Source organism: Temnothorax longispinosus, chromosome 11 (genome assembly GCF_030848805.1).
Source record: "Temnothorax longispinosus isolate EJ_2023e chromosome 11, Tlon_JGU_v1, whole genome shotgun sequence".
In the NCBI taxonomy this organism is placed as follows: domain Eukaryota; kingdom Metazoa; phylum Arthropoda; class Insecta; order Hymenoptera; family Formicidae; genus Temnothorax; species Temnothorax longispinosus.
The window spans coordinates 2,184,500-2,196,504 of NC_092368.1; the positions used below are offsets into that span (position 1 = coordinate 2,184,500).

A 12,005-nucleotide genomic window follows, 5' to 3' on the forward strand; every position below is an offset into this window, starting at 1 on the left:
TGACCGTCGTCGCAGGCCAATCGCGGACAGGTGCCAACATGGCCGCTACTGTGCTGCCTGCTCGTCTTCTCGTGACATCGCCCTTTGTCCCGACAGTGCACTCCTAGATCGGTGAGGAGCGAGGATAAGCAACCGGGAGAGAAGGAAAGAAGGAGGGAAATAGAAAGAGAGAGAGAGAGACGACGGCACCTTAGATGGGACGGCGAACTTCAATGGAAGACTTCAGCTAGCAAAATGTCAACCCGGTCGCAGCTCACGAAGGATTTAAACGGTTCGTTCTCTCACTACTACGTCGCCTGGTGTTTACGTCCGCTCGTCGAGCTGTCATCCGCGCGCGATCGCTCGCCCGTCGTCGGCCGAGCGCCGATCTCGCCCGCCTCTCGACGCGTCCCGCGTCGTTTCGCGTGAGATTTCTCGTGAATTAATCAGCCCGTCGTTCCTTCACGCAGTAAAAAGGCACGACCGGCCAGTAGAATCTTCGTGCCACTTTCCGTCCGGCGTCCCGTTAGCCTGTGCGTTAAGAGTACGGTTATGTGAATGATTCATTACTTGCAGAATCGGTGAAAGCGCTACTTGGCAAGCATGTGAAGATACTGCTGAAGAATGTGGTGAAGTTGGAAACGAAGCAGGATAAACAGGAGAATCGTGTTCTCGTGAGTAATCGCTTTCTCCGTCTTCTTTCTTTTTCCTTGTTTCTCTCCCTCGTCACTGCGTTAAAGCTTAATTGATTCTTTCTTGTTCTCTCTTCAAGGTGTTTTCGCCATGTCGCCTCTTTCTCTTATCGGCCAAAGTACCCACAAGAGTAAGTTCAGTTCGTCCGCAATCACCTTTACTCCCTCGTCCTGTTTGTTATACGGCATTTAAATTTTATTCCTCTTGTAGATCGACTGCCATTTTCACTACCTAGAAATAACGGCCATAGAGTCGAGGAGGGCAAATCAGCTATGTTTGACCGTCGGAGAGCGATACTACAATTTTACTACGAACAGCGTCGGCGGGGATACCACGGAGGTGGACGCTATGATAGAGGCCTTACACACGGCGATTCGAAATATCTTTCCTACTGTACCGTTAAAGTACGTTCCGCTTTTGTTTTGTAACTCAGAACTGTTCTCATTCGTAAGATCCCGTTGATCGCGTATTTCGAATTGTTATTTTCAGTTACATTATACGAAAAATAGAGGTAATACCAGCTAGCAGACTGCAGAGTATACGAGGGAGCGAGTTAGCTAGGAGCACAGAAGCCACAAGACACACTGGGCCCTGCGGCGGCTTCTCCACTCAGTATGCTTGCATGTGTGACTTGCACGGTGTACCGTACAGGGAGGAAGTGGCCTGGGTGAGATTAATGGCATCCTTGCCGAAACTTGCTCTAACAATGCATGAAATTATTCGCCACAAAAATCTTATTCAGAGATATACGAATTTCAGGACGTCGATACAATATACCTTTCGCACGACACCAGGGAGCTGAATTTGAGAGACTTCGATCATCTGGATCAGAAGGACTTGGTGCCAATTATCTCGGCCTTGGAGTATAACACTTGGTTCACGAAATTAAGAGCGTCCCATCTCAAGCTGAATCACGAGCCCCTAGAGAGACTGTTGCACGTTATGCGAAGATCCTTGTCCATTCAGGAGCTTTATTTGGACAATCTCGGGATTAAGTGGTAATGGCTTATCAGCAATTAGCTTTGAAACACGGAGAAAGTATTTAACGCATACTTATAACGTACTTGGTTTTAAAGGGATTTTGCTCACAAGCTGTCGTTAGCCCTGATTTCTAACGCTAACACGATGCTGCAAACGATAGATCTGTCGCACAATATGATCGAGGACAAAGGTACATTAATTTATTTCAATGATTTATTCAGTGTCCCTTTCGTATTTGAAATCTTCATCTGCACTACAACCCGTTAAAGCAATCTCCATTTTCCAACTGTTAACCATAAATGTCAAAAGTGTCCTGAATAGATTTTTTTTTATATTTTTTGTAGGAGCCTCTAGCTTGTGTGGGATAATAGCCAAGTTAATGCAAGGTGTGCCAATAACCATGTATCTTAATTATTCCTAGTAATTATACTAATATACATATATATTTTTTTCTTTTCTCTAAATATATGCACTTTTATTTTATATATTTTTTAGAGAAACTTTTAGTATTTATCCCTTTAGTTTCTTTTTTTATTTTGAATAATGTAATGTTCTACATTTGATTGACATAAGCGTCGCATTAATATATAAAATAGTATTGATCACTGCAAGCAAACGCTTTCATTATTTTTATTATTTATGCACCTTTCTAAGTTTGTGACATATTTTTAAGGTGGTACTCATCTCAGCGGTCCTATCGGCAAGTTGCCTAAAGGTTTACAAAAGTTGAATTTGGCCCACTGTGGATTAACCGGGAAAGGTATAAGCCAAATAGCGCATGCATTAAGCTTGAACAGAAGCATGCCGACTAGTTTGCGATATCTGAATCTTTCGGAGAACACCTTGAAAGACGATGTCAATGTAAGTTCGTAATGGAATTGCAGACTGATCTCGGCGATAAGTTACAAGAGTTACCTTTCAATCGCGATTAAAATCCTAATTTGTGTATTTAATGATTGCAGAATTTGTGCAATTTCTTGGCGCAACCTAATAGTTTAACACACCTAGATCTTAGCGGTACAGATACGACTTTAGAATGTGTAAGTAGCTAATTCTATCTTTAAATAGTAACTTCTGCAATCGGCACTCGACCGATACACTTAACATTGTTCTTTACGATTTGATTTAGTTATTCGGAGCATTATTACGGGGTTGTGCAACTAATCTAGTCCACCTGAACGTTGCCCGGAATTCTTTTTCGAGCAAGAAGACCAAAGAAATACCTCCGAGTTTTAAGCAATTTTTCACGGCGACTCTCTCGTTGAAGTACTTAAATATATCTTCGTGCAAATTACCATTGGAGGCATTGAAACACCTGCTACTCGGTCTGGCGTGCAACGAAAGTACAGTTGGCCTAGAGCTTGACATGAGCGGAAACAATCTGGGTTCCATGGGCGCGCACGTTCTGGAATCGTGCATTCACGGAGTTCGGTGTATAGCGTCGTTGGATATATCGGACAGCAGTACGTACAGTTTGAGGCAATATTATTTATCCGAGATCGAAAGGAGGGATCGAGTTGTGTAAAATTATTTCAGTCAGTTTCCTTAAATCTGTCTCAAACAGAAAAGATATGGAATCGATGTTTTTATTCGCAGACATGGACGTCGATTTGGCGCAAGTTGTGACGGCGGTGGGCAAGAACAAATCGATAAAGCAGCTATACATGGGACGTAATACCGCCAGTATGAAGAGCAAGCACATAGCCGTCGTGATGGACGCCCTGGTGCAAATGCTTCAGGAGGACGACTGCGTCCTTCAGGCGTTGCATCTACCTGACTCACGATTAAAGGGCGACCTCTACAACCTGATCAACGCTCTTGGCAGCAACACGTGTCTCCACACCCTGGACATTAGCGGTAATCAGATAGGTGATCCCGGCGCGAGACTGCTGGCGAAGGCGTTGCAGATCAATAATCATTTACGGACTATTATATACGACAAGAACAACATCACGTTACAAGGCTACGCGGACATCGTTCACGCTCTAGAGAAGTATGCACGCGTGTGTACACGTAACTCGGAAATAAAAGGGAAATGCGATAGATTCACAAAATAATTTTACTCTTGCAGAAACTGTAGCGTACGGCATATGCCGTTTCCGATTTACGATCTGCAACCTTGTATGAAAACCTCCGCGGAGAAAACGGAGCAGTTAGCTAAGAAGATACAAGATCTGCTGCAGAGAAACGTCACGCCGTGCAAATACAGCCACGGGCAGGCATTCAGGTTGCAACAGGGATTTCTGTTGAGCTCCACGCAGCAAATGGTCGACAGACTCGTCGTACAAACCCAGGACACCATCAAGACCCTCGCGGCGGAGAGCTGCGACGCTAATAACGATATCAATTATGCGACCGGGCTTATACAAGACGCAGATAATTCTAAACAGGTGCGACTAATGGAAATTTCAATTGAGGATCAGCCTCGATTGAAGACGTTGAAGTATTCATGTTACGTCTTTTGCAGCTACTGCCAAGATTACACGAAGTGCTTCAAAGACGTGACGAGAATAATCCAATCGAGTTAAAACTGCACGATATGGCGAACGAACTTCACAAAGTTATAACGGTATATCTGCAGGTATGTGTGCGTCTAATGGATTTTTACAGTTGCTTTCCTACTGGTTCAAATCGCAAGTTTGGAATAGTCATTATTTTCTTGAGCGATACGACTATGTATAATGTGAGAAACTTATGATTGATGCAGGATTCTTTGGACGCGATGATAAAATGCGCGAATGAGCAATGTCCTACTATACTTTCGCAAACGGTGATCAGGGGCGATGAGAGTGAACCGATCGCGGTGCAAGACGATCTTCGTAATACCTGCAAGGAGAAAAATCAAATCAATAACGAATTCATACACACCACTGTTACCGAACAAGCTGGCGCAGATATTGTTAATAGAGTCAAGTAAGAATTTTAGAATAATCTCAATATAAACGTATCACGATTTGTTTTCATAATAATTTTAATTCTTTTCTCCCTTTTTCAGTGAACTCAATTTAGCAGTTGCCGCGCATATATCCGACAGAATCACAGACGAGGTAATCGAGTCTTTATCAAGAAGTTATAAAACTTTGGTAAGTTTAAAAAAAATTTTAATATCATAGAATATATCGTCGATTCTAAAAAAAAAAAAAACTATCCACAATTAATATTAATCCAAAAGATCAGCTCGGAAATCTAATTTTAAACAGAGAAATTAGTTCTTAAATTTGAATAATGTTTTCTATTGATATTAATATAATTTATCAACTCACAAAAACTTATAGCTTACACCCTGAATAAAATTTGAAACTTGACAAATAGATATGAATCTCTAAACAAGTAAATTATCATTATTTTGGAAAACAAATGTTTAAAATCGATCTTTCCTTATTAACGATACTTCGATATTCTTATAATGATACGGACTAATGTAACAAAATACTTCCAGATTGGCGATGATAGCCGAACACGAAGCAGCACACCAGATGTTTTACGACCTAGCGCCGGCTCGATGAGCAGCGGAAGCGTGATAGGCGTGACTAGCGCGAGCGGTGTCTCCATGAGTTTAGCTCCTGGCAGAGCCAGCCTCGCGTCCGAAGAAGATTGTCCGCCGGAGACATGCTCGCTGGCAGATTCCATTGGTCAGTGCGTCAGCGATCAATCACCGATGGTAAGAATTTCGAATCCTTTAACATCTTAATGTTCGAACAATTGGACAGTTATTTAAACGTATAAAGCGCATACGTTTTACCATATATAAATATTTCCTCCTGAATTTGCTTGCAGCTAAAATATACATTATTTTCATTTACACGCTTACATAGAAATTGGATTATCTTAATCTGGTAGGTATTGCAAATATGTATGGAAATGCAAACAGTTGTATATAAAATATTCCACGAATTATGATATGAATGATCATCGTATACGAATATTCGATTTTGCGTTAATTCGACATTTTTTTATTTAGGCGACGCCACATCTGTCGAACAAGCGTAAAAGTCTGCACGGAAGGAAATTGAGGCCCAAGTCCGTGGTGGATTCGGTAGAAGGCTTATCCGCTGATGATATACCGGATCTCTTGCCGTCATTGCCGAAGAATCAAGCGGAAGGTTCGTATTCATTACTCTATCGTAAATTCGTCAGATTGCAAAATATGATTGGTGTTTTGCAGCTATCTCAGAAACCGAGCACTCATTGACCGAGTCGTTAGATTCCGTCTCGGAATTACCCAACACCGTGGGTCAGCAGTTGCAGCATCTGGTCAAGTCTAGACCGCGCAGAACGAAAACGCGAGCGCCTACGAGACCGATGTTAAGACCGGATCAACCGATCGACGGTCTCGCTCTGGGTGAGGGTCTTGACGTGTTTTTCCGACCTACTACACCTACCACGCCTTTGATATCGCCTACGAGCGACGACAGGTAAATATAATATTCTACTTTTTGTATTTCCATACAAAATATTCTATTTTTGACAGAATACGCTTCACCTCTCTTCAGCTTTTTTTCCTATTATTTGTCAATGTATGTGACTGTAAAACCTATTTTTTACATTACCTATTGTAATTTACAGCTCTCTACATACCTTCCCAACGGATGGCAGTCCTAATCTATCGCTGACGAGCCACAAGAGCATCCCACCCGACATGGAAAAGAAACACAACTGCAATTCGCCGATGTTAAAGACGCTTTTAGAACCCGCTCCACGCTCGCGATCCAGCGACAACTTGGAAAAATTTTCCCCCCTTGTCGGTAGAAGATCACAAGGTGATTCTCCGCTTACCGCGTCACCGCTCGCCCGAAGAAACACCACGGACAGTGCTCAGGCCCACGAGAGATCGAAAGGCGAGGCTTTCGCGAAGGAGACTTGTAGCAGCCCCGCCGGGAACGACGCGAGCGATGATTCTAAGCGCAGCACGCTGACAAACGTGTCCAGCATGAGCCCGCGCGGCTCGCACGACATCGACGACACCTTCGGAGCGAGCACGTCGGAGAAGGACCAGGAGAATCGTAAGAGTGCCGTGAAGAAGTCCACAACCGACGCGGAGAAGTCTTCCTCGTCCGTCAAGCTACGGTCGACCGGTCACGATCTGAGAAGTCCGATAAACAGTAACAGCAGTGGCACCAAGGGCACATCCGACTCGGCCAAGTCTCCTGTATTGAAACCGTTGAAGAGTAGCGGGTCTACGAGCGACGGGAAGAGCAACGGTTCGCTTATGAAAAATAAGCCCACCCCACCGGCGACGGCGCCCAAACCGCGACCGTGGAGCATGGCCACTGATCGAAAATCCGGTAAGACACATTCAGAATTAGCTCTTTGACGAAAGGTGCGACACAATTGTTCATAGAGAATCTCGAGAAAACATTTAATATGCAAAACTCCATAAGAAAGCTAATCTAATAAAGAAAAAAGATAACGGGAAACTTATGGTGAATGAAAACTCTGACTTCGCTTAATTTTCCAGGAGAATTTAGTTTGTTGAGCGACGGTTCTAGCCCGAACACCTCGGCCGGCAACACGCCCGATTCCGGTGACGCGCTCGACGAGTCGACCGACAGCGGTGTCAGCGGGCCGGCTTCCTTGCCGCCGACGTTATCGGCGAGCAGCACCGCGAGCTCGTTGAGCAACACGAGCGTGGAGAAGAGATCGGTGAGGGAATTGGCGGCGAGCCTGAACAAGAGCAAGACGGACAGGAAGGAGAACGGTATGTACCGTTCGTCCTGGTATATTCCCGCTTCTCTGTGTTCGCATGGTTAATTTCTTAGTTGACTCGCCGTACACACATTTCTCGATCCTAGGCGTCGTCGATGCGCGCATCCTTACGCTCCTTAATATAGCACTAAAAAAAAAACACGCATGTATATGTCCTTTAATGTACAAGCCACGCCCGTTACCTATTATTTTAGAGCATGCCACACCTGCAGCATGGCGGTCGCTACTCCAACGTTCTGTCGACCGAGCAGATGCCAAGGTATATTTTATTTACTTTTTTCTTGTGAAGTCCTTTTGTCACAGTTGAAATACGTGTTTTTGCTGATAACCGCTCGTATTGCTCGTGTTACTACTGTACCATAGCTCCAAGTTGGGCAGAATGTAATCTTGTTATTAATTAATCGCCAAAGTAATCACAAAAGTAATGGATCAATGTTGCCCAACATTGACGTAAACTCTTTACATGCGTATGGCTTTATTAATATCGTGTAATATTATTTTCTAGTTATTTCGTCTCACATAATGTGAGCTAAATAATTACGATTATGCGGCTAACGTTTCGTTAGAATTTTACATAACGAATAAGAGCTATATTGTATTGTGTTGCTTCGCAGGCAACGGAAGTGCCGAAAATGGTTGAGGAGAGTCGCCTCAGCTTTAAGCTTCGTCGCACTTCATTCCTGCGCGATTCAAACTTCAATTACAACAACAACGACGTGGTCGACGTTTGACGTCGCGCACGGACGGATGGTCAGCGTTGCGCCGTAAGGAGCACTTTCTTCCGTATGCTGATGCCGGGATAATCTGGCACGCGAGATTGCAACAGTACTTTTCGTCTTCGTGCCATAGAAAGTCTTTTATCGTGTATATAAATATACATATATACATATATATACGTCTCGACCGGTTTTAACATTAGAGACAGGGTACTGAAGGTTTTTACAGCAACTCAAGTACTGTGTTCTGCTGTTAAAGTGGCATTAGAGAATCTTATACTAGTTTTATATGACGCCGCGTATTTACACGCGACCGTAAATTTCGACTTATTGTTAGTCGTACTCATCCGTATTGTCCGTATACGCTTTACCAATACATTTCATGTACGAAGACCAATTAATTTTAACCGTACGTTTCGATCTTTTTTTTTTTTATTAAGATACTTGACACTTCCAGTGAGATTAAGTCCCATTCCATCGGATTCTTAGCGAGCGATATATTACGATGCCACGTGAAGATATTAAACAAGAGTGTTTTACTCTTTGAGGATTCGTTTTATTATGTACATACTTATATATTGTTTGTCTACGCATTTCAACAGCGAGAATGTCTAGAATAGACAAGACACATTTCGTAGCCAGATAGGCGTCTTTACTTTTGATAAGACGTTAAGGGTAGCGGAAACTGAAATAGGATAACACATTGCGAGTGTCTTCCAAGATCGTGTAACAAGTTGCAACAACGACATCTCGTGCATACGTATTCTTCGTAAAGATAACGTCCGTTATAATATGTTTCGTCAAATGCGATATGTCTTTAATCTGTGATTAATTTGTAGAAATGAGATTCAGTTTAGTTGAAGTTCCTATCACACGATAATACGTTTTACTGTCTATAGATAAGTGTGCTAGCAGATGAATCCTTCCGCTTGGTAAATTCTAAATGGCAGCTTTTATTATATTTATTACTTATATTTATGTGCAGCTAATACTCTGGGGAAAATAAAGACGGAAATAACCCACTTTGGGGCCCATGATTACGCGTAACTAAAAATCGCTATTCGCTATTCGCTAATTCGCTATTCTATCTATTTCAAAGATTTTTAAGTTTATACTAGTCAATTCTCTCAATTAGTTCTGTCAATATTTAGTTACGCAAAAATAATTTTCACTTAAGGGGCACTAACCAAAATGTTAATTAGGGTTATGATATCCAATTAATTTGATTATCTAAAATCGTGGGCCCCAAAGTGGGTTATATTTTTCCCAGCATAGTTTCTTTATCGGACGATGGAGTTGATCGCGCGTAAAACGAGAACTTATCTTTATAACAGATAGATTGAATTCATTTTGCCGCACAAGTTGGTATCCACTATTTTACGGAGATATTCTAAATTGAATCTCAACTTCTAGCAACGTGATACTTTTCTGAAATTGTTTTACTGCGGAAATTGAAATTGTAATCGAATGAAGCGTTAACAATCATTGTGAACGTAAAATTTATCACGGGAAATTCGTACGCGCCAACCAATGGGCGCGTTTTTAACGTTATAGACAGAGGATGTAGAATTCTAGATATATCTCGTCGTTCAATTGAATAGGACTAACAATACAAGATTATTTATCGAGGTACCTTGCGCTGCGAATTTTTCAGATTCGAATGAATCTTTTTTTGTAATGAAAACGTTCTTTATAGGCATTAGATCAGTACGGAATTATATAATCGTATCGAAGACGTACTTGCCCTTTTATATAGCGACAAACGCGTGTACATATATATGTAAAAAAAAAAGACTTATGTATAATAATAAGGCCCGTGGGGGAGAATCCCACGATTCTTGTCGATCGAAGCGAAGTAACGCGGGAAAAGGATCGAAACGTCTCTTGTGAATTTTTTTACCGCTTAACCATCATCACGTAACATTGATATTGATCCCTTATACGATGGATACATAGGACATGTGATCGTTGCATCTTATCATGATATTATATCCATTAACAATGGAGAGCGTTTTCTCCTTAACGTTAAGCGAACGAGTATTAAGGTATCGTGTTAATAAAAATTATTATACGCGTGTGTGTGTGCGCGCGCGCGTGCGTGCGTATGTATGAGCGTGCAGGACGTATTTAGGTTGTAAGACCGATAAAAGGCGCGTAAGAAAGATGCGAATTGTTCAACCTACACGCTCGAGACGCGCGTGAGATCGTAGATATATAATTGCGGATCTATATAAGACACCTTTAAAAGGAAAGAGAAAACATCGGTCCTAAAGCGTACCTCTTTTTAAACTTAACACTTGGCGGATTCCGCGAGGGGGGACTCGCGCCCTCGAACTTGCATGGTCTACTAGAATAAACGTAAGAAAGTCTCGTATTAATACTTAATCGATCCGACCGATCCGAGGGATAGACACTCCACTCGTAAGGTCGTCTTTGCGATATTTACTTTTAGGCACGCGTTGTCGGCCAGGTTTATCGGACTTGCCCCCCTAGGGGGCGGGATATTTTTAAACGCAGTCTCGTGTATTCGACTAAAAACTTACACACTATAACGCATCTTTTTCCGCGTTACGAGCGACTTTTGTATGCGGCGTACACGCACCGTCTTACATGTCGACCGCGAGAGAGAAAGAGAGAGAGAGAGAGAGAGAGAGAAAAAAATCGAGCGTCGTCGCGTCGTGAAACGACTCTGCCGACCACTGTGCCAAAACGTCTTGTTATACAGCGATTATACAGCACGTCTTTTGTACGATTAGAGGAGAAACTCGGTCCACCCTTGCCACCGGCTCTCGTCCGCCGCGTCGTCGTTTGTAATCGCGTACACTTAAACTCGGTACGATTCCACGATACTGTACATAATCGAGGATTCAGCCAGTAATCTCTCATTCCACGGCGTTACTTACTAGAACCGGGGTCGCGTTACTCTCATTCGGTGTATATGTGTGTATATAATACATATTTATGGAGGGACACACACATATGGATGTATAAAGGGAGCGAAGGAAAGTGATGCAGGTGCGTGTGCGTGACGTGTGTAATGTAGCGTGTGATATATCGTATTTAAATCTTCCCCCGATACACACACATTCCCCCCGTATGCATTACACGACATTATACATACATCTTCTATATACATACGAGCGCGAGAAAGAAATGAGGTAAAGATATATGCGAGACGAAATATATTGTGAATATTAATATCTTCGACGTCATTGCGCCCGCTCGAACGGGAATCGAGCGATCCCCCAGCGATGTTAACATTTGCAATCTATTTTGCCGGACAGCTTGATAGAAGCGCGACACATAATCCGTTAATAATGAATAAAATAAAGACTCGTAACCGCACATGTATAGAGACTCGAGTGACTTTCATTTCCCAATCGCTTATAGAATCTGTCTTCTTTCCAGATCCAAAACGCACATGTAGCTGGTACAAAGATTACAGCAGTTATTTATTATAATAATAAATTGTAGTAATAAATATAGGACAAAGGTATCACGTATTTAAAATAAGAATTATGTAGTAGATAATAATAACAATAAAATGGATAGTTCGTGATGTGGCCGAAAGCGACTAATATAGCACAAAATAATGCTCTTATTAACAAATTTATTAATAAGAATGATATTAATTAATAATTATTTATTAATGTAATCATTTTTAAATAACAATCATAGTATTAAGAAATAATTATATATTAATAAATTATTTTAAAAATTATTTTAATTAGTTAATAAGAACGATATTAGTTATTTATTAAATTATTTTTAAATAACAACAATCACAGTACTAATAAATAATTAATAATATTTTATTAAGAAATTTACAAATAGGAACATCCTTCTATTAATTGCTTTATATGCTATTTTAATTACTTCATGCTATTTATTATTGCTTGCTAATGTTATTAATAATAACAATTTGATAAA

General features: G+C 41.5%; 1 protein-coding gene across 4 annotated transcripts; it reads left to right on the forward strand.

Moving 5' to 3' along the window:
* Positions 1 to 19: 19 nt before the first annotated feature.
* On the forward strand, positions 20 to 10,724 carry Lrr (Leucine-rich repeat). 4 transcript variants are annotated; one of them, XM_071792237.1, is made up of 24 exons: positions 20 to 271; positions 556 to 653; positions 752 to 802; positions 883 to 1,076; positions 1,162 to 1,339; positions 1,432 to 1,670; positions 1,749 to 1,843; positions 1,998 to 2,039; positions 2,327 to 2,514; positions 2,616 to 2,693; positions 2,783 to 3,116; positions 3,250 to 3,646; positions 3,725 to 4,043; positions 4,121 to 4,234; positions 4,361 to 4,566; positions 4,649 to 4,736; positions 5,093 to 5,314; positions 5,469 to 5,489; positions 5,615 to 5,756; positions 5,819 to 6,068; positions 6,220 to 6,938; positions 7,112 to 7,351; positions 7,554 to 7,618; positions 7,974 to 10,724. In XM_071792237.1, the coding sequence occupies exons 1-24, from the start codon at positions 235 to 237 to the stop codon at positions 8,088 to 8,090; spliced, it is 4,434 nt and encodes a 1,477-aa protein (XP_071648338.1). In that variant the 5' UTR covers positions 20 to 234; the 3' UTR covers positions 8,091 to 10,724. The 4 variants fall into 4 exon arrangements, with proteins under 4 accessions (XP_071648338.1, XP_071648341.1, XP_071648339.1 ...); XM_071792240.1 differs by lacking the exon at positions 7,554 to 7,618; XM_071792238.1 differs by lacking the exon at positions 1,998 to 2,039.
* The last annotated feature ends 1,281 nt before the right edge of the window (positions 10,725 to 12,005 follow it).